At 38.1% G+C, this 27,884-nt stretch overlaps 2 protein-coding genes across 3 annotated transcripts; both read left to right on the forward strand.

Annotated features, from left to right (window-relative positions):
• Positions 1 to 365: 365 nt before the first annotated feature.
• LOC126632383 (uncharacterized) lies at positions 366 to 4,964 on the forward strand. The gene is made up of 8 exons (XM_050302767.1): positions 366 to 549; positions 2,926 to 3,057; positions 3,165 to 3,260; positions 3,612 to 3,699; positions 3,876 to 3,960; positions 4,062 to 4,128; positions 4,215 to 4,304; positions 4,743 to 4,964. Exons 1-8 carry the CDS (start codon positions 388 to 390, stop codon positions 4,824 to 4,826), a joined length of 804 nt encoding a protein of 267 aa, XP_050158724.1. The 5' UTR covers positions 366 to 387; the 3' UTR covers positions 4,827 to 4,964.
• A 4,662-nt stretch (positions 4,965 to 9,626) lies between these two features.
• LOC126632404 (uncharacterized) lies at positions 9,627 to 27,204 on the forward strand. Of its 2 annotated transcripts, XM_050302809.1 has the most exons (11): positions 9,627 to 10,015; positions 10,811 to 11,045; positions 11,480 to 11,627; positions 12,259 to 12,357; positions 12,743 to 12,900; positions 13,594 to 13,759; positions 16,303 to 16,439; positions 24,758 to 25,448; positions 25,627 to 25,739; positions 26,302 to 26,557; positions 26,677 to 27,204. In XM_050302809.1, exons 1-11 carry the CDS (start codon positions 9,826 to 9,828, stop codon positions 26,971 to 26,973), a joined length of 2,490 nt encoding a protein of 829 aa, XP_050158766.1. In that variant the 5' UTR covers positions 9,627 to 9,825; the 3' UTR covers positions 26,974 to 27,204. The 2 variants fall into 2 exon arrangements, with proteins under 2 accessions (XP_050158766.1, XP_050158767.1); XM_050302810.1 differs by lacking the exon at positions 9,627 to 10,015 and having other exon boundaries at positions 10,898 to 11,045; positions 11,472 to 11,627.
• Positions 27,205 to 27,884: the final 680 nt, after the last annotated feature.

Consider the following 27,884-nt stretch of genomic DNA (forward strand, 5'->3'; position numbering starts at 1 on the left):
ACTTAATCCTAAAATTTACAAAGAGAAAATATAAAAATGGTCACGAAGGATTTTTAGTGACGTCTTCAAATGATTTTTTGTCTAAAAAAAAATTACAACTTTATTAACTATTTCTGAATAACTATTATGTCACTAAATTTGTTTTATTTAGAGAAAATTAGGTCAATTGATTTTTGGGAACTTTAACGAAAAGCTCTCGGTACTGTTCATTTTAACGAAAAACCATATTTTTACACTAAAAAGTCAATCATGATATTATTCACTTTACCCTTTATTTTATCCTTATCGTTAAAATTCGAAATTTTCAAACATTTTTCATTAGTTTTTGATCTTTTATACTCACATCTCAACGGACCGCTGATTTGAAAGTTATAAGGAGCGGCGTAGATGCTAAAACCCTTAAACCCGCGTATTATCCAAACTGCTACCCGAAAAGCTTCAGAAGAAGAAGAAGGGTCGGGAAGGAAGGAGGCAGTGACCTCGCCCTCTTTTGTGTTCCTCCTCCTCCATCACAATTTACAATTACAGTTTACAGCTCGACGCAGCAAGGTATGATATTCTGCTCTCAGCTTTCTCTGTTCATGGAGAGTAATATCTTAACTTTGTTCTCTGATTATTCTTTCTTTTTGGATTGTAATCTGAAAATCTTCAATTTTTTTCAATAAATTTGTTTGCTTTCTGGTGAATTCATGTGTTTCCAATTTTTTGGTTGGAATTTTAGAACCCATAAAAGCCACCTTTTCCCCTAAATTTTTACGACCCTTTGCGATTTTCGTCACAATCCAGAGTTTATTTGGTGTTTAATTGGTTTTGTTGCATTGTTTCTGATTAATATGTAATTGGGCTATACTATCCGGTTCTGTAATTAGTTTTCGTATTTTTCGACAAATTCATACGGTGATTAGAACAGGGCATAGCTCAATTCGAGATTCTAGTTTCTTCTGAAAACACAAATCCAAACTTCACAATGATATTCCAATATAAGACATCAAAATTTGACAGTTTGTAGTACAGATTGACCTCCATTAGTGGAACAATATCTTCATCACCAACATGTGCTTTGACAAAGTTCAGGCACTCCTGTTATTTGATAGCAGTCACATAGGAAAACCAGTTGTATCACATTAAATATTTCAATGCATAAGTTGACTTCAAATACAACAATTAAGTTACCTGCAACCTAGGTGACAGATCACAAACATAATTAACTCCAACCATGCTTGAGAAATTACGACTCTGACGATCAAAACAGAAAAGGTGTACACTTATTAGCCAAAAGAACAAACATTTAATAGCGATGAAAGGGACGTTCGATAGTCAGTGATCTTACCTCATTTGAGGGCACCGAAACTTCAATAGCTGATTCAAGGTCAGCACCTGAATGAACAGCCTGTGGGCATGGTGATAATAGGAATAAGAAGTCGAAAACACATAAGCATTCTCCTATAGTTAATCTGTTAGAGGAATGAAATGTAACAGCAACTAAAAGTTAAAGAAAACTTCAGATGTAGTTAATTTGAAGAGCGCCAACATTATAAGGAGCTATCCATTGCATTCCATCATAAAACAAAATGCCATGAAAGTCAATACTCAAGGAGACTGTAATCAAACATTGGACAATAACAAAAGCCCATGTGGAGTCAACTTTTCGTCAGCAAAATAATTTATTAAAGCTACAGAATGGAGATTGCCAAGGTTTCGCATTGTAGTTCTTGTTCAATGTTAGATGCCTGCATGACATGAACCTCAACCATACCAATATATCAACAAGCCCGAACTCCCCTTCACTTTTGCAGCGTTCTGTGAGTTCCGTTGCAATGTTGAATCTGTGTCAAATAAGTATAGTTTTAAAGGGATGAAAGAATGAAACTGGAGACAATTTCCTATCTTATAAAAGCAACTTCACATTATCATCATATTAAGCAATTCTTATGCCCATCTAGGTGACCATAAAAAGAAACTAATAACTGGCCCAATGATAATGAGCATCAAGGTTTCTCCATGCACCATGCATATTAATTATAACTTAAATTGATTACATATACCATATATTGGCATCACCTGTGCATCAACGATCTCTCGGCCTCCTTCTCCGAAGGTTATTTTTCCGAGGATGAGCACCGTTCAGATAACATCCTGCCAACCTAGCAACTATTTTAGGAACCCATCTCAATCTCTCCGCCTCCATTCTAATCCGTATTTTCTTCCAAACCATGCTAACTGTCTCCTTGGAGCTTCTTTGAAACTAAAACGTAATGCACTAGTTCAGCAACAATGTGTGGCTGTTCTGAAAAACCAGCATTGCGGGGTCGTATCTCAGTACCACCAATCCGCATCTGTCTGCAGACAGTGTTCTTGAATTGTGTAATTTGGATTTATTTACAAGTACATTAATTCATAACCAGACCAAGTTAGTTGTCTGCACGAAACACTTGACAAGAGTGCCATCCTAGCCAATCCAATCCTAACCATCCTAAACACCAAGTCCAATCCCATCCGGCCCACCAAACGAGCCCTCCATCCCTCAACACACCATCCCAACCACCCCTAGCGCTGCAAGATTTTTTACATTTGTGTCCTCCTTATCTTAGAGTTACTGAATTGGGTTTGCTGCCTATCGGCAGAAAACCTTACATCGTTGGAGCAGTCCAACAAACAGTTGGGCTGCACTTTTGAAAACACTAAGTAAGAATTACATTTGCATACCAATTGCATGTTGCTTGGTTAGTTTTTTACTTTGTTTTCTTTTTTTAAAAAAGAAAAAAGAAAAAAAAAAAAGAATTGTCTGCACAAATCCTGTGAATTCGAAATTTGAATTAGTACTCGCATACCACTATGAAAACCTAGCTATTTGTGAATCTTCTTCTTTTAGTCCATGAAAAATCAAACTAAAATTTGTTAATTACATACTTGGTTCTGGAATAGAAATTGTGTAGAGCACCCCAGATGTTCTACCTCAGCCGAATTGAGCACACGCTCCGTCTTCCACCTCATCTGCTCAGCCTTCGTCTAGAAGATGCGGTTAAGGGAGAGCTCGAGAAGATTTTCCTAGATAAGGTTTATGACCTTCTCTATATTGTTTCTTAATTTGTATTTTGAATAGAGCCCTTGTTTCTTACTCAAAGTGTTGAGCCTTCTTTAACTGCGCTAATCTTCGAATGTAGGTTATTGCCAAATTGGGGCTCTGCATTTCTGTCCACAGTATTCAATCCATTAAAGATGGATTTATCCTACCTAATGATGGTCATCCAACTTTTAGGGTATATATTCTAACCTTGTTTTGTCTTCTTGAATACAAATCTGTTATATTCGCGTTTAGGTTGATTTAGTCCTTATAATTGAAGCCAAATTGCTTTACTCCTTCGGTTTTATTTTTCTTGTTCGTGTTACGTTCGTTATTCATTTTGAAATACCTCAATTTATTTCATTTTCAATTGCTCAGTATGTGACGGCCAGTTATCTGCGCTAACAGTGCTATTCTTCTTCTTCCTCTTCTTCATTTCTAATTTGTTGTTTTCCTTACCTTTTTTCTTTTTCAACCCTTAGCATGTTGTGTTTTCAGACTCCCAATCCATACAACAAGTTGACAATCATGTCATATTAATTTGCAGGTGGAGTTCACACTAATTATGTTTCGTCCATTTGTGGGAGAGATAATTTCTGCAAAACTTAAAGAATCTACTGCAAATGGTTTACGCTGTATGTATTCTAATGATATGAACTGACTGTAGTCTGTTCTTGAGTTCCAATTAATGTTTTCCTTCTTAGGTTGTCTTTGTGCAAGTAATTCTTACTACAAATGCACCATAGCGTAGCAATACATTGACAACTCCTATTTCTTGTCCGTAGTCTAATTTTCAATCTTTAATTGGCAGTGTCGCTTGGATTTTTTGATGATATTTATGTACCAGTACATCTTTTGCCATCTCCATCCTGCTCCGAGCCTGACCCAGAAAAGAGGTGATCGTCCTTTCCATGTCTGCATTGATGGATTCTTGTTTATTGGTTCATTGTTTGAAATACCGTTGCATATGTGGTTTTGATATTACTGAGGAATACAGGAACAACGTCATTTGGATATGGAAATGTCCTGATGCAGATGATCTTGCTGTTGAGTGGACGGATGAGGTACATATTGTTAGGAATTGATTTATCTATAGCTATACAAGTTTCTGGAGCCTACATGCATGCTAACTTTTAGTTTCGAATAGCAGATAAGATTCCAAGTTCAAAGTGTGACCTATCCACCAATTCCAATTGAGCAGCCGGAAGATGCGAAACCATTTGCTCCTATGGTGATTACTGTAAGTTTATGCATTGAACCTTATCATGACTGGTTGTGCATCTAGCTGTAGCATCACTTGATCTGTGTTTAAAATTTTCCAAGGGCAATGAACTAGCTTTGTGGGACTTTTCATTTCGTTAATAAAATGTGATAATTACTACGTATGAGGGCTTGGTGCAATGGAAAGGTTGCCTTTGTGACCGAAAGGTCATGGGAAACAGCCTCTTTGCAAAACAAGGGTAAGGCTACGTACAATAGATGTTCATCCCCAGACCCTCGCAAAGCAGAGAGTCTTGTTGGCTTGGGGTCGGGCCATTTAATTACCAAGTATAGAGTAACTCTAGTTTCATTGTCTCGTCGCTCTAAATCTTTGTTCAAATTAAGTTGGGTGTTCTCTTTTGGCAAGCAGATTGCGGTGAATTCTATGAGCCGCCAAGTAAAGTTTCGTATTTTGCAGGGATCAATTGATTATGATGGTCTTGGCCCTCTTAGGTGGTGGGACAATGCGGAAGACAAGGATGAAGAACCTGAAGATCCTTAAGCTTACGGACCTTTAGCAAAGGGGAGCTCTAATAGTTGCCTGTTTTTTGTTATCGTGTTTGACAGCGCCGAGACAATTTGGTTTGAGCCTGTAAATTTTCCGCTTTAGATTATATACAAACTAATATAGGTTGAATTAGCTTGATCGGAAGATGGACAATTTCATCGGTTTAGGGTGTAAAATACAATATCTGTAGGAATTCTAATCGGCTTAACTCGGGGGCTTTGTTGGTTTTGACCTCCTACCCCATTTGCAATACATGAAGTTTTTGGCTAAAAAAACCCACCTCTTGGTTAAAAAAACCGAGGACTCTCTACTGTGTCCAATTCACTAGTACAAATAAAGATTCTTACAAAGTACCACGCACAACTCAATTCCTATACCTAATTTACGGTCCTACGGAGTAGTTTTACCTTTGTGCAACCTTACTTTGCACGAGATGAGAATCCCTTCGATCTTCATGAGAAGGTAGCTCCTACCTTGAACTTTTCTCCATGTGGCACCGAAACCAAATCAATCAATGCAAATGATGTTATGATGAAAATATGAAAATCTGGATTCAACGATCAGTCAATTTCTCCAATCAAACAGTTGAAAGAAGAAACTGACGAGAATCAAAAACCGTGCCAATAGATAGATTTGAAACTAAAGAACTTGACCACGAATTTAATCTAAAACTGTGAAGATAATACAACCCTATTCTGCAATGATTGAGTGTTTAATGAATAAAGATGGTTTTGTGCCTAGGGTTCCTGATGATGAACACAAGACGTACTCCCCAAGGCTATAAAAGCACTCTCTAGAAAATATATAAATTTCCTAGCCAAAAAGCAAAATGAGAGTAGCTAGGTTTTAAGCAAAAATGGGATGTTTATTTTCAGCAACAAGGACAAGGGACACTTGTCATTACAAAGAATAATTTGTGCATATCAAAGGCTGAAAATTTAATTTCGGATAAAAGTTGTCAGTCAGCCCATGTGGACTGTCTTAAATTGCTTGCCCAGCTAGTTGGACAACATGGAGTAATTCTAACCAAACAACATCACCAAACAAAAAGCAGTATGAATTTAAGCGTGAAATGCATATGCATGAACAACCTCTTGAAGTGATGGCCCGACAGTTTCCAGCAGTATGATCCCATAGAGAAAATGAGCCCTTGAACCCCTAAATCTAACTAGAGCACGTGTGGTACCAATTACAAGATTTGACAAGAAAAACCAAACATAAAAGTCTAGTATTCACAGTTTTCTTTGTCGTCTTTTAAAACTTCATCAGGTAGGCATGGACAGTCGATATAAGTGATCAACCAATGACTTTGCTCATAGGAAGAATTTGTGCAATCCATAGGGTATTGGAAAGCTAAGCAGCTTTGAAATTTTCATCGACGTAGGTTTTTAGAGATATTATATAGGGTTAGGATCAAGAACAAAGTCTTTAACACATATTTTTACACATGTTTTTAGCCATTAGATTAACTTCAACTGTTTAATTTTCAGCTTTATTCATCTTTAAGAAGAAGATACACAAGGAAGTAAATTGTCTTGACACGTGATTTTCTTCCATTTTGGCGGGCAATGTTAGCAGGTTATTCCAACAATATGAAGGATATAATTTTTAGTTTAAATATTCTCTTTTAATATCGAAGAACTGTGATGACTGCCCCGAACCTTTAATCACACAAACAGTAGCTATCTTTCTCTCATTTATACTGCAAGGATAGAATTTGAGTTCCAACTATTTAAGGCTCGTTTAGATGTACTTTTAAAATGACTAAAATCGTTTTTAGGGAAATTTTTTTGGGTTCCAAAAGCACTTAAAATGCTTTCTGCAAGAAGCATCAGTTATGTGCTTCTTTCATAGAGCACTTTAAGTGCTTTTCTAGGATTTACATGCATCTTTACTAAATATTAGTTCTAAAACTATTTTCATCATAAACATTTTCAATCATTTTAAAAATACATCTAAACGATTTTTTAATGTCTTTCATAAACCGCGGGAATCTTCTAACCCGTTTGATTCCTTTAAGAGCATCAACCAAATACTTTTCTTCATTGAAAATTATTTGGTGCATAGTGAATCCTCCATGCAGAAGCGTGAGTGGATGCCCCTGTAAAATAATTTTAAATAATTTTTGTAAACGGTATAAGTAAACATACAATCCTTGTATCACGCTTTTGCCATTATTATAAGGACAATACTTAGTTATTCAAAGATGAGTAGAAATTCTTACTCAAAATTTCTTAAAATTGTTCGTTGTCAATTTATAAAACTTCGTGTTTATAATTAAAACTGTTATTATTATAAATCACCATATAAAGATCGTATCTGCAAAAAATCAATTAAAACTAAGATCGTTTAGTCATCAAACTATTTACAAACAAATGAACAGTATTGGTAAAAGCATTATGAACCGTCTATGTATATGCTACAATAGACTGACTAAACGACTTTAGTTTTAATTTATTTTTTGTAGGGATGATCTTTACAATGTGATTCATAATATGAATGGTTCTGATCATAAGCACAAAGTTCCGCGATTAAAACACTAAAAATTTTAAGTAGGAGTTTCTACTCATCTTTGAGTAGCCAAGTATTGTTATTATTGTACTCCAATTCCTTTGGATACATCATAATACACCAAGTAAGCAGCTTTCCTAGTAAAACTCGGCCCAAGAATCGTTGGGTCACATCTGGAATATGATTGAAGAAAATGATGTTTGTTATTCTTCGTGATGGCTCCATATTTTCTAAGACCAGACACTGATATATTAAAACTATTAGAATTTGAAACGCTAAAAGTAATTGCGAATCAAAATAAAATTTTAATTTCTTTATATTGGCCTGAATAAATGAAGAGTATTGGAAAGCTAAGCAGCTTTGATTATATTCTTCATTTATCATGATGATACGGGTTTCAAATTGTCATCGAGATAGGGTTTTGGAGACATATATAGGATTAGGATTTTCATCGAGTTAGGCTATTGGACAAATATATATATATATATATATATATATATATATATATATATATATATATATATATATCTACGAATTAATAAAACACTCATTGTCAACCAAAATCTTATGAAATTACCAGTTTAACTTTCTAATTAAAACATAACATGAATAAGAAATATGGGGCATAAATGTAATTTCACACAACCAAATTTTTTTTTCTTCAAAGTGTCACCTACATGTAATCCTAACATATCTTTAATTAAAAAAATAAAAATAAAAAATATAAACTTTTCACTCCCACATTCTCTATCACTCTCTTCCTCTCTTCTATTTCAAAAACAAAAATAAAAAGTTTTCTCACACACTTAATGTGTGCCCATATGCTAGTATATATAAAATAAACACTCAAGACTTTTAAATTTCTCTTTCGAAAATTGTAATACATATAATTTTCATTTGATAATAACGGAAAACAATATGTCGCTTTATGTGGTAAATTTGGTGAATCAAAGTTACGCTTTTACTATTTAAATTAGCTAATTTAACGGAAAAATTTTTATGTTGATATTTAAGCGTATATTTTGTACATCTTTTATCTATTAAATTAGCTATGGTTTTATTTTGACATATATTTTGACCTTTTTTTTTCATTAATTAATTATTTTTAATATCTATTTAATATGTCGCTTTACGTGGCAAATTTGGTGGGTCAAAGTTACATCATGTCATCAATTAACGAAACACTTGACAAAAAATAGGGGTGGACATCCAAGTCTTTAGACCGTAGATTTGGACCGTGTTATCCGACCCGATGTAAAACCATATTGTTCTTACCTTTAATTTTTTATGTGCAGGTTACTTGGCCCGGATTGTTTAATGGTTGTCTTAGCACTTGCCATTTCATAAGTGGTCCACAATGAAGCCCATGATCCATAATTTTAAAGGAAATTTAATGGAAAAAGATTTGAAAACTTTGAGTTTTAACGATAATGATAAAATAAAGGGTAAAGTGAATAGTAGCAGATTTGACTTTTTAGTGTAAAAATATGGTTTCTCGTTAAAGTGAATAGTACCGTGGACTTTTCGTTAAAACTCCCTAATTTTAAATCTACCTAACCCTAAGTAAAAAGACAAACAAACTTCTTCCTTTAGAACATTTGTTGGTATTATTGGTTTGTTAGATGTAATTCTTTCGTAACAAAAACACAAAGAGATTGTTTTTATATTGTTATTTTGTTGTAAGACATGATAGAAAACGGAATCGGATCGTATTAGACGGATCCAAATCAGCCGGTTCTACTAATAAAAATACAGAAGCCATGATCGGCTAAGACTTGTTTACAAAAAAAACAAGGCCAGTTCAGATCCATTAAAAATGAATCCGGCTCGACTCGTGCTCGCTCCTAACAGAAAGTCTAAAGAAAGTATAAAAGTGGCAGAAAAATCAAATTTAGTTATAAAAGCAAGACAAAAAAGTAAGTATCGTAAAATGTGATTTTGACGAAACTTATAACAATAAAATGAAAATTACCTTGAAAAAGATATGAGTTTTAAAAATAATTTCGATTTTTTTGGCCGGCTAAAGGCCTACCACGCCATCGCAAGACTTAACGGATTGATTAACAAAAGTTTAAAAGGGAAAAAAAAAAATTAATGACCGTGTACGAAATTGAGATGAAAAAAACCTATGGCTACGAGAAGCAGAAAATGGAAAACTTGAGGACAGTAAAATGGATATAACCAAGAAAAAAAGTGTGTGGTTTGTTTGGAAGGTAGTTACCTCTACGGCTCCAAGCTATTTACCTCCGAGTAATTGTTAATGTTTATGTCGGAAGCTTGGAGATATCTGCTCATTCATCAGCCATATCACATGGAGTGATTAGTATGCCGAATAAGCTTAGCCTGCCACTCACTTTCCGTCTCTCTCTCTGTCCGCCCACTCGTCCACTAAGTTTTTCTCCTACGCTTCCACAGCAACCAAGTTCCTGCTTACTCGGTTTCGGAGCTCGAATCCTGAAAATTTTGGGAGAAAAGGAAGAAGATGCTGTCCAAAATCTCAGTTACCCAGTTGAAAACATCACCTGCTGTACCCGTTTCTGGATTTTCATGGCGTGGGAATCGTCCTAGGCTTGGATATTGTGCCGGGAATTCTTCAGAGCGTAACAAGTTGCGGTTCAGGATTGTGGGGCAGTCTCTGGGGGATAGGTGGAAGCTCAACGACGTTGATGCAAGTGAGTCTGCTTGTCTATTATTTGTTTCCATTAGTCTTCTTGATTTTTCATGTTTCAATGATTGAAGGTAAATTGTGGGATTTACTTGGTTTGGTGATGGTTATGGATAAACCACATATTAAACAAAATCCATGTGTTTCTTGATCTACTGATAATCTCATACAGTGCAATGTTATGTCCCATGGTTTTGGCCTAAATGGTTATTGAACGGTTTCTAAATATTTGTTTTGAGGGTGGTTGAACTCGAATTCGTTGGAAAGCTTTCCAATTTATGGAAAAAGAAAAAGAAAAAAAACAATACCGTTGTCTATCTCTTAAGTCATAAGTGTCTCATTCATTCAATTAGAATGCTCAAGAGAATGAATGAACTGGAAGATAAGGATCGTATGAGTTTGCAGGAAATGGCAAAAAATAATTTCTCCGCCGTTGCCCCTTGCTGATCATCAAAGGAAAGGCCTCATGAACCTTCTGGTCTCATAAAGTATAATATAGCAAATGGTAACTTTTGTCATTTCTCTGTTGTGGGAAATATAATAAGACTCCTGAATGATCTAAACATCTTCTCATTTTGAAATGTTAAGGGTGGATAAAAGAGAAAAGTACAAACAATTACTACGTCTGGCATGCTGAAAGTGAAAGTATAAGGAAAACAATGCATAGTTACCTACTGCTTGTTTAGGGTTATGATATGATTGATATCATAGGCTCTAGGTTAAACACTTGTTAAAAATAGTCTCTTTAATCTTGTTTCTAGTTTTGGCTGTCTAAAACTATTGTATTTTCATATTTTGACAGATGCCGTACAAGAAAAGTTGAATTCATGGCTAGTAAAGACGCAAAGCTTTTTAAATGAAGTGGCGTCCACATCTCCATTGGCAAGAACTGGTCAGACTAAAAAGCCTGTCACTACAGATGCTTCAGAGACACAAGATATGGAGGACATATTTATGGCAGAACAGACAATTAATAGCAGAACACCAAATGGAATTCTCTCTTTAGCTGCCGTTGTATCTATAGAGCAATTTAGCAGGTGAATTTGTTGGTTCGAACTTCTTTGTCAGTCAAAATCTTTGGCTTCAAGTTTTTACATCTGTCTCCATTGTCACGTGGTTTTTCATTTGCAATATGAAATTTTACCTGTGAGATGAACTGCTTTAACATTACCTGTATTTTTTCTTTTTTGGTATGAAAAACTTTTTATTCCAAGAAAGTAAGGGATTTTTAAAAAGTAAGAAGAAGTATCCTACTGCAATGCATCAACAAACTGGCCTCCAATTTGTATAAATGTCAGAGACAGTTTTGCTTTCAATTTTCCTGCCCTGTGCACTCTAATATGGTTTATTCACATATTGCCCTGACTGGGGAAAGTTTTTAATCCACTATGCATAAGCTTCCTTGGTTTTATAGGCTTATTAAAGTATCAAACTGACAGAAGAATTATCATTTGACTCTTAAGATATGCAGGATGAATGGATTGATGGGGCAGAAGATGCAGAAAATATTTAAAGCACTTGTTCCTGAGTCTACATACAATGATGCTCGCAATTTGGTAGAATATTGCTGCTTCAGGTTTCTGTCAAGGGATAATTCTGATATTCATCCTTCCCTCAATGTTAGTAGTACTTAGTGCAAGTGAAACTCATTTATCACCGCTCTAGAATAAGAATTCGTTTATCCATATGTTGCTTTCTTGAATATCTCATATGTTGATTTCGTTGTCTCTATTCCAGTTTTTAGATTCTTACTGTCGTATGGTGAAGGGAAAGATTGGAGTCTTTTGTTAAGAGTGGTTCCGTCTACAAGTACATATAATTCACTAACCTGTTTAAAGTCTAACCATTTTTGTTATGAAATAGAGCGACTAATATTACAATCTGCGCGCGTATTACTTGTTTTCCTTTGTTTTATTTTTGTCCTCTTGTTTTAACTGTTTAGCAATTTTGCAAGCGATATTCTTGGAATAAAAAGTTGAATGTAGTATGATGGAGGACCTCAATGGTACTATGATGTTGTATAAGAATTGTGCATATAGTAACCATCTGTATGTGTATTTATTTATTTATTGCGTCTTGAACATAGAAACCTGATGTCTTTAGAATTTTGGAATTTTGAATTTGGAGATATGGTAGTTGAAGCTTATTTTATTTTCTCATTCTGTTCGGCAAAATTTCCCTTTTGAGATTAGTAACTCGCACAAGTAGTAATTTGGTCCTTGTTTCTGGAAAATGTTGGTGCATCTACAGGAACCTTCATTCCAAAGACTTATATTTATAACTATGCTTGCATGGGAGAATCCTTATCGAGAAGATCTTGCTAATGGTTCGGAGAAAGCTTCCTTTCAGGTTCATTCTTCAGATATCTATATATTTATATAATTATATAAACCAGCATTTGAAACTAGTGAAATTTCTTTGAAATATGGTTAACAAATAATTACTTACATCACACTTTGAGTTACAACTGAAATTTTGATTATGACTATCGTGAGTTAGAGGAAAATAGCGGGGTGCGCCAAATTTGGCATAAATGATATGATTGATATCATGCTCTACGAGATAATTAGGATAACAATTGTCATCTCCAAGAACATGCTAGGGAATTACTTTAATGAGGCTAAATGGTTAAACCTACATGGTTCTAGCCTGTGAAAATGGTTGAACTTACATGCTTACATTGTTTTGATGACAGTGGTCAGTTAAAGTAAGTTTATTTATTTCTGGTGAACAGAGAAAGCTTGTCAGAGAAGAGGCTTTTGTTCGAATGGCTCCTGCTATTTCTGGTGTGGCTGATAGGTCAACAGCGCATAATCTATTTAAGGCTCTTGCCGGTGATGAACAGGGCATCTCTCTGAGCACGTGGTTGACTTATGTTGATGAACTTCTCAAGTGAGTTTCATACTTGTGTTATTTTACTAACTTTATATGTTTGAATTAAGTCTTCTGATAACCATGACAAGTAGAGCAATTAATCAATATTTTTATGATCGGTAGCTGCAACTAGATTAAAATTCCGTAGATATAACCATTGAAAAAACCTTTCAGTGAAAGTGAGCTTTTTTTTTCTTTACATAATGTCTTGAACAAAAGTACCTAACATCAATTTTCTTCTATTCCTTTGATGGTTTTGATAGGAAGAGTTGAAAACTGTTGATTGCTTTACTGATTTGTAAAATAGGGTTTAGAATGGTTTTCAACTCATGGTAGAGGCCTCCTCATCCCGAACAATGTATAGAATGCGCCTAGTTTGGCACGAGAATTTGTGTCTGCCAGTCACTTTAGCCCTGTCAGTGGAGAAGATTCCCCAGTAGTCTCCTTAGAACCTTAAGTACTAGGGAGCTGCCTAATGGTTGGTCAAGGGAATCAGGGATACAACCGGAGCCCTCTGCCATAGTCAGAAGATTCATAACTATGGCTTGATCAAGATGTCCTTTGTCATGCTTTTCCAAATTTTTCATTTTTCGTGCTTTTAATTTCCATGCATTGTGTACAAATGTCTCAGGTATCACATTTTCATTATAGGCTTATGCGCATGCCTCATTGTTCTAGGAAGCTCAAGTTGAACTAGTCTTATTTGTGTAGGATTCACGAAGGAAGAAAATCATACCAGACTAGACAAAGTTCCAACCTTCCTGAGGAGAGAATTTTATGCATTGGTTCCAGCAGGAAGCGGCCTGTCCTAAAATGGGAGAACAATATGGCATGGCCAGGAAAAGTAACATTAACTGATAAAGCAATTTATTTTGAGGTAACTAATCTGTTTATGAGTTTTATATTTTTACACTGACATTTAATATCGAATTGTTGAATTGCAATTTGAGGGGTAACTTCATGTCCTCTTCCATTTAAGTCCATTAGGTTATTGGTAGTAAAATGTAAACTGTATAAGCACTATGGCACTTCGACAAAAAAGAAGAAGAAGGCACTATGGCTCTTCGACAAAAAATAAGAAGAAAGCACTATGGCACACACTTGGAACCAAACTTCTATGGTTTATTTTTGAAACTATGTATTGAATTCTCATTCTTAATTTTGATTTACAAAGAATGCCAACATCAAAACTCAGAGATTTTTAAGATACGTAAGGTAGTTGACATCGGTCAAGGTTTGGGACATCTTGATCTCTAACAGGAAATGCTTCAGCTTTTTTCCCTGGAATTCCTTTTCTTGTCTTCGTGCTTGTTACTCTTTTATGCCTAAATTTTGATGTTATGAGGTGTAGAGTTAGTAAATTAGCAGTGTTTTGATAATTGGAACAGGTTGAAAATTCATGTTGTGATGTTTCTTCGAGCGAGTGTTTTAGATGCTTTATGATGTATTGTAAAATAGCAGATTCTTAAGTGGTCATTTCCTGAGACTCGTAACTGTACTTTTGTTCTTCCTTGATTTACGTTTGGTTTCCCCTTTTCGTGTTGTGAAATAGTATTGCCTGCTTCTCCTTTCTCATATTTGTCCAGTTGGGCATTGTGATAAGATTAAAAGCACACCACAAAATAGCACACAAATGTCCTATTGATTTTCCTTATTAAAGCTAAGATTTATCGATTGTAGCATATGAAAATAAGAGTCTTTCCCGCAGAAGATTGTTTTATCTAACTACTTAAAATGTCACAAAAACTGGTTGATGTCCCTACTGACCAGCCACCGAAACATAATTATTGGACCGACTTACACTTATCTAAAGTCTACGAAATTTTATATGAACACACTAGACACACAAAGCTACACTCACACAAATTTTTAGGATTTTTGGAGTTGATTTTCTATTTAAATTAAATTGAACAAAAACAGGACAGAAATAGATTTTAAGTAGTCACAAATTAAGAACAAGAAGTTAGGGGAATTGCTATCCACCACCAAATAATCATGCAAACATGTTATGTTTCATTCAAATTCCTTTTATTTCCGGATGAAGATGCTCAAGTTGGCTCAATGTTAGAACTCAACCTATTACTCTTTCTTAGGTAGTATGTTAAGAGAATGGCGTTTTCAACTTAACTTGGTCCCTAGCATGCAATCTAGAATGACGTGTTCATAGATTTAACAAGTAGAAATCATTAAGAATGAAAAGAGTTTGAGTCATCACAAGGCATCGTAAGTACTGGCGTTGTCTTACTTATCCTAGAAATTGGTTCACATGTTATCGCAATTAACAAGTACTACTTTAGAACATATATAGGTCCTCATTCGACAAGGGCAGGCACACACATATTCATAGCATTAGAATCCTAGATATGCTTACTACGTATGCATCCATAGAAAACAAATAAAGAATTCATCAATGAGACAAGTAGTGAACCAATTTTCATCCATTCATAAAAGTAATTCAAATGAAATGTCATAACAAACTTGCAATCATATTCGGGGCTTCAAAACAGCCCCTAACTACCAAAAATTTAGTTACACACAATCCTTAAGTTAAAACAAAAGATAGACATGAGTTTGAGAAGATAGAACCGAAAGAAATCGACCAAGGCCTCCTCCTCTTTCTTTCCTTCCCCAATGCTGCTTTTAAACCAATTCTTGCTGCATCATTTTCTTCTCCTTAACTCACCCACTAATAGCCATTTAGTGATGACAATAAGTGAGAGGAAATTGTAAAACAATTGTAACTCTTTAGGTAGCCTTTATGCCAATTACTCCCTCTTAATCCTCATCTTCAATTCCATTCCCTTTTATATTTGAATAAGTATCAGCTGACTTGTTCTTGGCTGCATCAGTTTTGGATGTTAGACTTATTGGGTTTATTGCTTTCATTGCAGTTATAAACTGCTCAGTCTCTTGTGAACCTTTCAGTGTTAAAACGGCCGTAACTTCTTCTACAAAAATGATATTAACAATCCGCGAAATGCTCCAGAAAATAGACATCCGTAGCTTTCCAAGCATATAAGGCTCATTCTCTAATTCATTTTGAGCTGTTCGCAACTTGCTTCCAAAGTCAGCTGATCTGCACGGGCAGTTTTGACGAATTTGTCACTTAAAATCCCACTTGTGCTATTTTTCTTTTCTTTGCTTGACAAATCCCACAAAACACAAAAACAAAGTAAATACCTCAAAAATATAAGGAACTAACTAAGAAAAGACAAGTGAATTTGGTGTAAAATATATATAAATATGAGCTTATCACGTTGCTGGTCTCAATTCATTCTTATTTCATCAATTAGAAAACGATATACTTTCATTGCAAATCGAACTATATGTTTCTGTTTCTGTTTTCTTCTTTCTAAACTTTTTGTTGAGTTGTGGCATTGCTAGCCTCAAATCAGTCTTATTTTTCATTTGATGCTGCAGGCCGTTGGCCTTGCTGGGCAAAAGGATTCTATAAGATTGGATCTTACAAAACAAGGATTACAGATTAAGAAAGCAAAAGTTGGACCTTTTGGTTCTGGTCTCTTCGACTCTGCCGTCTCTATATCGTATGGTCCCGTGTGAGTAAGCTTCTTGACAGTCAGACTCCCAGTTCTTGTTTTTCTATTCTACTGAGTGCTTAACCATCTATGTTCATTTTATATCTCGTCACCATTTTTGCATGAAATATGAAAACATTTCAAAAATTGTTGTTTATGAATATTCACTTTGGATAGTCAGACTCCCACGCTACTGTTAGAAACAAAAGAAATAAATACTAAAAATTGTTTAGAGTTTCACTACTACACGAAATCGCGCTAAAGCTAGGGCGTCACCCGTAAGTGGCGCGCTGTGTTGCCCGAGCACAGTGATAAGTGAGCAAGGGTCGCTGTATCTCCATCGGCACCCGGATGCAGTGTTAAATGAGCAAGGGGGCTATAGAAACTTCTTTTCGAACGACTCCACTCAAAGTTGTTTGGGAGCATATGCTCCTATCAACTTTACACGGGACACACAAAAGAAGTACTTTGATCCTATTAGACGGGGAAGGGTGAAGAAGCTAGGACAGAAGGGTAGAGTTCAAGAGAGCAAAATGCGTTTAGGAACGTGGAATATAGGAACCTTGACGGGAAAATCTATGGAAGTAGTAGAAGTTATGGTGAGGAGAAGGATAAATATTATGTGCCTACAAGAAACTAAGTGGGTTGGGCGTAAGGCAAAGGATCTAGAAAACTCAGGGTTTAAACTATGGTATTCGGGCACAAATAGAACGAGAAACGGTGTTGGCATCATCGTGGATAAGACCTTGATACAAGATGTTGTAGATGTCAAGAGGGTAGGAGATAGAATCATGGCAATCAAGATTGTAATAGGACAAGAACTTATCAATGTGATTAGTGCGTACGCACCTCAAGTAGGGTTGGATACGAGTTCGAAGTAGAAATTTTGGGAAGACCTTGGAGACTTGGTGCAAGGAATTGCTCAGACGGAGAAGTTATTTATAGGAGGAGATTTAAATGGACACGTGGGCAGGGAGACAGGCAACTATGGAGGTTTTCATGGTGGCCATGGTTTTGGGGAGAGAAACGAGGATGGGGAAGCTATCTTGGATTTTGCAATGGCATATGATCTCTTCTTAGCCAACACCTTCTTTAAGAAGAGAGAAGAACATGTGATCACCTACAAGAGTGGGTCGTCAAAAACACAAATAGATTTTCTTCTAATGAGGAAAGGGGATCGTATAACTTGTAAGGATTGCAAAGTTATACCAGGAGAGAGCGTGGCTAATCAACATCGCTTGTTGGTGATGGATGTACATATCAAAAGAGTGAGAAAAAAGAACAAGACTTGGAAGTGCCCAAGGACTAGATGGTGGAATCTAAAAGAAGAAAAACAAGCCATTTTCAAAGAGAAAATAATCACCCAGTGTGTATGGGATAAAGAGGGGGAAGCTAACCAAATGTGGGATTCCATGACTAGTTGTATCCGAAAAGTAGCAAAAGAGGTATTAGGAGAGTCCAAGGGCTTTGCCCCACACCAAAAGAAATCTTGGTGGTGGAATGAGGAGGTACAAACAAAGGTGAAGGCTAAGAAGGAATGTTGTAAAGCCTTATACAAGGATAGGACCGATGAAAATGGTGAAAGGTATAGAAAAGCGAAGCAAGAGGCGAAGAAAGCTGTGAGAGAAGCTAAGTTAGCGGCTTATGACGATATGTATAAGCGACTAGATACCAAAGAAGGAGAGTTGGATATCTATAAACTAGCTAGAGCAAGGGAAAAGAAGACAAGGGACCTAAACCAAGTGAGGTGCATCAAGGATGAGGATGGAAAGGTTCTTGCTACAGAGAACGCGGTTAAAGACAGATGGAAAGGTTATTTTCATAATCTTTTCAATGAAGGACATGAAAGGAGTGCTTCTTTAGGGGAGTTGAGTAACTCAGAAGAGTGTAGAAACTACTCTTTTTATCGTAGAATCCGGAAGGAAGAAGTGGTTGTAGCTTTGAAGAAGATGAAGCATAGAAAAGCAGTAGGCCCAGACGATATACCAATCGAAGTGTGGAAAGTTTTGGGAGAGACAGGTATAACATGGCTCACTGATCTTTTCAATAGGATTTTGAAAATGAAGAAGATGCCAAATGAGTGGCGAACGAGCACTTTGGTGCCTATCTACAAGAATAAGGGCGATGTACAAAATTGCATGAACTATAGGGGTATTAAGCTAATGAGTCATACAATGAAGCTCTGGGAGAAAGTCATTGAGCATAGATTGAGGCAAGAGACACGGGTTTCGGACAACCAATTCGGGTTCATGCCAGGGCGCTCAACCATGGAGGCAATCTATCTCTTACGAAGATTGATGGAAAGATATAGAGATGAGAAAAAGGATTTACACATGGTCTTTATAGATTTGGAAAAAGCGTATGATAGGGTCCCAAGAGACATTCTTTGGAGGATTTTAGAGAAGAAAGGAGTACGAGTAGCATATATCCAAGCTATACAGGATATGTATGAAGGAGCAAAGACTGCCGTAAGAACTCATGAAGGACAAACCGAAAGCTTTCCCATAACTGTAGGATTACATCAAGGCTCATCCTTAAGTCCTTACCTTTTTGCGTTGGTAATGGATGAGTTAACAGGACATATTCAAGATGATATTCCTTGGTGTATGCTTTTCGCAGACGATATAGTGTTGATAGATGAAACTCAGGAAGGGGTAAATGCAAAGCTTAACCTTTGGAGAGAAGTGTTGGAATCTAAAGGTCTTCGCCTAAGCCGATCAAAGACAGAATATATGGAGTGCAAGTTCAGTGCAAATGGAGGCCAAAACGAGTTAGGGGTGAGGATCGGAGATCAAGAAATACCAAAGAGCGACCGTTTTCGTTACCTAGGATCTATCTTGCAAAAGAACGGAGAATTAGATGGAGATCTCAACCATAGAATACAAGCTGGATGGATGAAGTGGAAGAGTGCATCCGGCGTGTTGTGTGACCGCCGTATGCCACTGAAGCTCAAGGGAAAATTTTATACGACGGCAATAAGGCCGGCGATGCTGTATGGCACAGAATGTTGGGCAGTGAAGCATCAACAAGTACACACAATGGGTGTAGCGGAGATGAGGATGCTTCGTTGGATGTGTGGGCACACGAGAAAGGATAAGATTAGGAATGAGGATATCCGGGGTAAAGTAGGAGTAGCCGAAATTGAAGGAAAGATGAGAGAAAATCGGTTACGGTGGTTTGGACATGTGCAAAGAAGGCCTACTGACGCTCCGATTAAAAGATGCGACTATGGGACAGAGGTTCAGGGCCGAAGGGGTAGAGGAAGACCTAGGAAAACTTTGAGAGAGACCCTAAGAAAAGACTTAGAGTACTTGGATCTAACGGAGGACATGACACAGGACAGAACACAATGGCGTTCTAAGATTCATAAAGCCGATCCCACTTAGTGACTTGGATTTTCCAAGTCTCCAACTGAGAAGTTGTCCTCGCTCGGGAAATTAAGGGAACACTACCTCAACCTACATGCTCCACTCACAAAGCTTCAACATACAAGCTTCAACAAAAGAAAATTTAAAGAACTTAGCGAAGAAGGCTTTGGTGATTTAACACAATACGTTGAAATGAAGGAAAACTTATTTATTGATATCCCCGATAAGTTACAAATATGTACATATACTTGAGTCAAAATAAACAAACAAGAGGGAGCCTTCACAAAGGTTGCTTAGGAGAAGTCTCAGCAGTCGGTAGAGCCCCAGAAAGAGAAGGCACCGGAGGGGGATCAGTCGGAGCCTCAGTACTGGACAGAACCCTAGAAGGAGGAGGCATCAGAGGTTGATCATTTGGAGCTTCATTACGCGGTACAGCCCCAGAAGACGAAGGCAATAAATGCCTTTGGAACAAACCGACAAATCTCTGATGATCAAGTAAAACCTGACCATCAGATTCCTTCATCTGGTCAAGCTTCCTCTTCATGTTTGTAGCATAGTCATGTGCGAGCCAGTGCAACTGTTTATTCTCATGCTTGAGCCCTCTAATCTCCTGTTTTAGACTCATCACTTCAGCCGCCAATGATTCAACTTGGCGGGTTCGAGCAAATAGGCGTTGGGCCATATTAGACACAAAACCTGCACACTGAACACTAAGAGCCAGAGAATCCTTAACAGCCAACTCATCAGACCGTTTGGAAAGTAGTCTGTTATCTTTGGGAGTGAGAAGGTTCCTGGCCACTACCGCAGCGGTCATATCATTCTTCATCACGGAATCCCCAACGGTAAGAGGACCAGTAGGGGAGACGAAGGATGGGCGCCATATGTTGTCTGGAGAAGGCGGGGCTGCCTCTTCAACAAGGTTCAAGTCAAAACGACGGTCGGAGGGGCCAGACATTTTCAAAGGTGTTGAAGAGAGAAGAGGTCGGACAAATCAAGATCTTAGAAGTGCAAGAATGGAGCTTCTACTGGTGGATATTCAAGTGTGCTTTGGAACTTAATGTCAGCCCCTATAAAAATCTGCACTCGACGAAGCTTCAGAAATCGAAGAGGCGCCTGCTCAGAAATCGAAGAGGCGTTTGCTTTCTCAAAAGCTGGGCTGCTCAGAGACCACGAGGGTCGATCTCAGAAATCGAAGAGGCGTTTGCTTTCTCAAAAGCTGGGCTGCTCAAAGACCACGAAGGCCGATCTCAGAAATCGAAGAGGTTTGCTTTCTCAAAAGCTGGGCTGCTCAGAGACCACGAGGGCCGATCTCAGAAATCGAAGAGGCACCTACTTTTCCAGCCTTGTCAGCACCTGTCACACGCACACTCAGCTTTGCGGAAATTATGGGCATTCTGTCGAAGATTTCTGGCGAAGTAGAAAGCACATGAATCGTACTGTTCAATCACCCACTTCCCACACGCAACAGTAGCTCATGGGTACCACATATAACTTTGCCAAAGTTCTCTGACAAAGTTGAGACTACTTTTCCAGCCTTGTCAGCACCTGTCACACGCACACTCAACTTTGCAGAAATTATGGGCATTCTATCGAAGATTTCTGGCGAAGTAGAAAGCACATGAATCGTACTGTTCAATCACCCACTTCCCACACGTAACAGTAGCTCATGGGTACCACATATAACTTTGCCAAAGTTCTCTGACAAAGTTAAGACTACTTTTCCAGCCTTGTCAGCACCTGTCACACGCACACTCAGCTTTGCGGAAATTATGGGCATTCTGTCGAAGATTTCTGGCGAAGTAGAAAGCACATGAATCGTACTGTTCAATCATCAACTTCCCACACGCAACAGTAGCTCATGGGTACCACATATAACTTTGCCAAAGTTCTCTGACAAAGTTGAGACACGTGAAGCTTGCAGCTCTCACTACATCGCTCTGACCAAGAAGGGTAAAAGAATAGCAAAGAAACAACACTAACAAAGTTTAGACACATAAATTTTGAAGGCCTAGCTACCATATTATTACCCACAAGGGTAAAGGAACAGTACCACTGCTGGATAATTGGAAAGTCCCGGTGTGTCAACCTCTGTGCTTCGTGGCAAGGTAGACTAGCAAACATGCCCAACCTTTACTCACATTCGAGAAAACACTTCCAACAAGATTGCTTGCACCAAAATCGAAGAGGCATCGCCCTCCGAATCTCGAGAGCCAAACTCCCAACATAATTACTTTCTCAAAAATCGAAGAGAGGGTAAAGGAACAGTACCACTGCTGGATAATTGGAAAGTCCCTGTGTGTCAACCTCTGTGCTTCGTGGCAAGGTAGACTAGCAAACATGCCCAACCTTTACTCACATTCGAGAAAACACCCCCAACAAGATTGCTTGCTCCAAAATCGAAGAGGCACCGCCCTCCGAATCTCGAGAGCTAGACTCCTAACATGATTACTTTCTCAAAAATCGAAGAGAGGGTAAAGGAACAGTACCACTGCTGGATAATTGGAAAGTCCCTGTGTGTCAACCTCTGTGCTTCGTGGCAAGGTAGACTAGCAAACATGCCCAACCTTTACTCACATTCGAGAAAACACTCCCAACAAGATTGCTTGCTCCAAAATCGAAGAGGCACCGCCCTTCGAATCTCGAGAGCCAGACTCCCAACATGATTACTTTCTCAAAAATCGAAGACACCGCTCTTCGAATCTCGAGAACCAGACCCCCAGCAGGATTGCTTTCTCAAAAATCGAAGACACCACTTTCCCAACTTCAAGAGCCGGATCTCCTTGGATAAAGCTTGTCTGTAATCTTCACACGCAACATCAGCTTTCCAGATACCACAGACCACTTTTTCAAAGTGCTCTGACAGAGTTAAAACTTGTGAAGCTGGCAGCTCCCACTACCGTGCTATGACCAAGTAGGGTAAAGGAATAGCATTATTACTTGATGTTAGGGAGACTCCTATATATGTCGACCTTCATCCCCAACGGACAGGCAGACCTGCAAAAATGCTCAACCCTTCCTCTTATCTGAGAGGGCACTCCCAACGAAGCCTTTCGAAATATTCAGCTTTCTTTCCCCCCGATAATACCTCTGTAAACAAGCTATACTAGAGCAAGAATATCTCATATCATCAGGGTTAAAAGCAAGAGTATCCCATATCATGCTTTTTCCTTGTCTTTTCCTTTGGCCTTGTTCTTACCTGCAAGACAAGGAGAAAGAGAGCAATCAGTCAGCACTTGGAATCGAGCTTCCAGCTAGGAACTGACTGCCTGGAACCCCTTACCTGATTACTTACCTGGCATTGCTCTCGAGTACTCATCTTCAACATCTTATGCTTCCAGGGAAGATACCGCATCTGCCTGAGGAACAGATAGGGCAAGTGAGAAGGATACAAGGAAGCATGTGGAGACAAGCGTAACAGCACACGTGCCGATACATCCACTACTCTGTCAAAAGCAAAAGTATCCCATATCAGCAGGGTCGAACGTACTCTAGATTTGATGGACTTGTTTTGACCCTCAAATTCTTCAGTCGGCCTTATACTCTGGAGGAAACCAGAAAACCCTCCAGCCCAGTTCAAGAATAAGCCTGTGGAAAGTTACTTCTTCAAAAGCAAAAGTATCCCATATCATCTATTCTCATTTTTCTTCTCTTTATCCTTCATGCTGCCTGCAAGATAGGGAGAATGTGAACAATCAGTCGGAGCTCTGATTGCTTACCTTGTCTGTTACCTCTTTCAGCAGATCCCCTAGCTCGGCGACTTGGGGGACTCCTACTACATGGTTTGTATCGCGCTTGACCAAGCCTGAAACTACAAGTAAGCTTCAAGTGACATTGATACATTATCTTGTGCATCTCCACCAGTTACAGATACCACCCCTGGATGGAGGAAGAGTACTTCCAGAGAAGATGTCACATCTACCTATGAGACAGATAAGGAAAGTCAAGACGATACCACACTCCGGTACTTAGAAGTTTCGTGGTTACGAGATCACTCTCCCACAATATTTCCTAATGTCATTTGTACTAAATCATTCACTTGTACTCCCTAAAGGAGAGCTTGAACCTATGTACTTGTGTAAACCCTTCACAATTAATGAGAACTCCTCTATTCCGTGGACGTAGCCAATCTGGGTGAACCACGTACATCTTGTGTTTGCTTTCCTATCTCTATCCATTTATATACTTATCCACACTAATGACCGGAGCAATCTAGCGAAGATCACAAAAAGTGACCGTTTTCGCTACCTAGGATCTATCTTGCAAGAGAACGGAGAATTAGATGGAGATCTCAACCATAGAATGCTGGATGGATGAAGTGTAAGAGTGTATCCGGCGTGTTGGGTGACCGTCGTAGGCCACTGAAGCTCAAGGGAAATTTTATAGGACGGCAATAAGGCCAGCGATGTTGTATGGCACAGAATGTTGGGCGGTGAAGCATCAACACGTACACAAAATGGGTGTAGCGGAGATGAGGATGCTTCGTGGGATGTATGGGCACACGAGAAAGGATAAGATTGGGAATGAGGATATCCGAGGTAAAGGAGGAGTAGCCAAAATTGAAGGAAATATGAGAGAAAATCGGTTCCGGTGGTTTGGACATGTGCAAAGAAGGCCTACTGACGCTCCGGTTCGAAAATGTGACTACGGGACAGAGGTTCAGGGCCGAAGGGGTAGAGGAAGACCTAGGAAAACTTTGGAAGAGACCCTAAGAAAAGACTTGAGTACTTGGATCTAACGGAGGACATGACACAAAACCGAGCGCAATGGCGTTCTAGGATTCATATAGCCGACCCCACTTAGTGGGAAAAGGCTTTGTTGTTGTTGTTGTTGTTGAATTTATGTAAGACACGTTCAGGATCTATTAATCATGTTAGCGATGACTGTAAAGGCCATCTCTAATTTTCTGTACAAATGCTTTTTTGTTCATTTGATGTTTCTTAAGAAGCTCATCTCTGAGATAAAACTATGCAGATCAGAAACATGGGTGCTTGAATTTGTGGACTTAGGTGGAGAAATGAGGCGAGACGTGTGGCATGCATTTATTAGTGAAATTAATGCTGTACACAAGTTTATCCGTGATTATGGACCGGAGGAATTTGATGAATCCATATTTCATGTTTATGGTGCTCACAAAGGGAAGGAAAGAGCTATGGCCACTGCCATTAATAGTATAGCTAGACTACAGGCTCTTCAATTTATGGGGAAGTTGCTGGATGATCCCACCAAACATGTTCAGTTTACATATTTACAGTATGCACCATTTGGTGATGTAGTTTCACAGACTCTAGCAGTAAATTATTGGGGTGGACCACTGATATCAAAGTATTTAGAGATGGACAACCAGCCAGCTCAAGGAGCGAGGGCTTCTAATGAAATGATTGAAAGCAGCAGCAATCATGTGTTTGACATAGATGGCAGTGTTTACTTGCACAAATGGAAGAGATCTCCATGTTGGGCTTCAAGTGCTTCTGTTGCCTTTTGGAAGAACACTTCAACAAGACAGGGGCTAGTTTTAAGTAAAAATCTGGTTGTTGCTGATGTGTCCCTTGTTGAAAGGGCAACAAGAACATGCAAACAAAAATGGCAGGAAGCTGAAACAACTCAAGCCACAATTGATGCTGCAACACTTAAGGGAATACCAAGTAACATTGATCTATTCAAGGTTGGTTATAAATTGCTTCTCCATGAATGCAATCTCTACTTTCTATTACTTTCTTCACTGCACAGTGAACATGTTTTTTTCTTCAATGGCTTTGTTTTACTGAACATTTCATTTAGTTTCTTATATCATTTGTTTGAAGCGTAGTGTAACCAATGCTGGTGCCATATTGCCTGTGCAGGAACTTCTGTTTCCCCTGACCATAACTGTGAGAAATTTTGAAAAACTTAGGCGCTGGGAGGAGCCATATTTGACCATTTCTTTTCTTGCCTCTGCATATACAGTCATTTTCAGGTAGGTTCATTTCTGGTAGAGTAATTGTTGAGAGTATATTTGACAAAAGGAATGTAAATCCTTGTGTTGCAAATTGCAATGTATGATGTCTTAGGCCTTTCCACTGATTGCCACTTGGTAATGGATCAGACAATCCGCGTTAAAACCTACAAACATAAGTAAGGGGTGTGTGTTGAGATGAGGAGTCTATGTGTCACATTGGGATTGTAAAGCTTGAATTGCAGTATAATGTCTGGGGCCTCTCCACCTATTGCCTTTTGGTTTTCTGTTGGATGCTATAATTTCTTCAGTTATTGTATAAGTTACCCCAAAAAAGTTGACTGATGGATAAGGTTGCATCCTTGTGCCTCGGCAATGTTTTCGCATCGAGAACTTTTCATTTTCTTTTAACTAGGGCCTTTAAGGTAAAGGATCCCCATTTTTTGAAAAAAAAAATTGAGGATTTGTAGTCCGACCCACTCCACATTGAACTTCAATGATCCGAACCTTCTATTTTTTAACTCCCTAAAATTTCCACACTGTGATCTTACTATAGGCTAATCTGTTGAGATTACGTTGCCAGGAATTTGCTGTCATATGTATTCCCAGCGGCATTGATAATTTTGGCAGCTGTCATGCTGACATTGAAGGGGCTAAAGGAGCAAGGCCGCCTTGGACGATCATTTGGAAAAATTACCATCCGTGACCAGCCTCCTTCAAATACCATTGAGAAAATTATAGCCGTAAAAGATGCCATGCGCGATGTGGAAAGTTATTTACAGAATCTGAATGTCACGCTTCTGAAAATACATACAGTTTTCCTTTCTGGTCAGCCTCAGGTATGTATTCATTGCTTAAATTCGTACAATTATGGGAAAAAAATGGTTATCTCATGGATTAGTTTGCAGTTAATTCGGGCTGAACAAGAAGTAATCATATCTGTTTACACTTTTATCAGATAACGACTGAGGTTGCGCTGGTGTTGTTATCTTCTGCAACCATTCTCCTCATTTTTCCCTTCAAATATGTTGTTGCCTTTTTTATCTTCGATCTGTTCACACGGGAGCTTGAGTTCAGGAGGGAAATGGTTAAAAGGTTTATGAAACTCTTGAAGGAGCGTTGGGACAGAGTGCCTGCAGCCCCTGTAGTTGTTTTGCCTTTTGGAAGTGAGGAGCCAACACCAAAACCGAATACAAAGGAAAGCAAGGACCCAGAAAGGTCAGAAAGAAGCCTTGGCAGCAGCAATTCTGTATAGATTCTTGTAGGCGTATATGTGGTAGTTTCACAAATTAAATCTTATACTAGATCAGTTCTGGAGAAAAAAAAACACGACTAGAGTTTTCTCGTTACATTATTTGTACAGAAATTGAACCGAGCGTAAGATTCATACAACTGACCCCACTTAGTGGGATAAGGCTTTGTTATTGTTGTATTATTGTACAAAAATTGGAAACCATTTAGTGCCAATGTATTTCTTGTTCACTCAGTTGGGTGGTTTGATTCGAGTAGATCTGACTAAATGAATGCAAAGCCGGTGCGCAAAAGAGAGAATGGATGCACAAAATCATAAACTTAGTAAGCATTCATCATCTGACAATGCCGCATGAACGAAATACAGTGAAAGGGATTTAGATTGTTTTCTCCGGATGAACAAAAAACACTCCATGCGTAGTTTCTCGATAATTGGGGAGTACATTGAATGTGATCAAACAAGAGTTCTCGTATGGAGTATTTTACTACTTGTCAAGCTAGTAACTCTATAGTATTTTCAATAATGCAAGTAATTTTCAAACTTGAGACATCGTAGTTGTCTTATCAATAGGTCTTTTATAATTTGATAATGCAACATGTCATGCTTCGGTTTGGGCATGACAAATGTATCGTTAGGTTAAAGGAGTTATTCATAGAGGCATATAAGTATGCAAGAAGAAGTCTCTAGCTTTCAATATGTGAAGGTAAAATACTCTAAGATGTGATTCTGAAATCTTAAGCTAGAGTATTAAGTATGATGGAGGGCAGAAAGTTTCTCAATTAACTTAAATGACTCATGACTTATTAGAATCTCATTAGGATTGGGGTTTGATTCATCATTCGTGCTCTAATAATGTAATTAAGAGTTTTGTGATAGAGAGACATCATATTACATTTATCAGCCATTACCATTAC

The sequence above is a fragment of the Malus sylvestris genome, chromosome 8 (genome assembly GCF_916048215.2).
Source record: "Malus sylvestris chromosome 8, drMalSylv7.2, whole genome shotgun sequence".
Classification (NCBI taxonomy): domain Eukaryota; kingdom Viridiplantae; phylum Streptophyta; class Magnoliopsida; order Rosales; family Rosaceae; genus Malus; species Malus sylvestris.

Excerpts from the sequence above, each read along its gene's own strand:
- LOC126632383 (XM_050302767.1), top strand. The coding sequence starts at position 388 with ATGCTAAAACCCTTAAACCCGCGTATTATCCAAACTGCTACCCGAAAA. Across the intron at positions 3,058-3,164 it reads AGAAGATTTTCCTAGATAAG|GTTATTGCCAAATTGGGGCT; the intron begins GTTTATGACCTT and ends CTTCGAATGTAG. Across the intron at positions 3,700-3,875 it reads TACTGCAAATGGTTTACGCT|TGTCGCTTGGATTTTTTGAT; the intron begins GTATGTATTCTA and ends TTTAATTGGCAG.
- LOC126632404 (XM_050302809.1), top strand. The coding sequence starts at position 9,826 with ATGCTGTCCAAAATCTCAGTTACCCAGTTGAAAACATCACCTGCTGTA. Across the intron at positions 10,016-10,810 it reads GCTCAACGACGTTGATGCAA|ATGCCGTACAAGAAAAGTTG; the intron begins GTGAGTCTGCTT and ends ATATTTTGACAG. Across the intron at positions 25,449-25,626 it reads GTAACATTGATCTATTCAAG|GAACTTCTGTTTCCCCTGAC; the intron begins GTTGGTTATAAA and ends TTGCCTGTGCAG.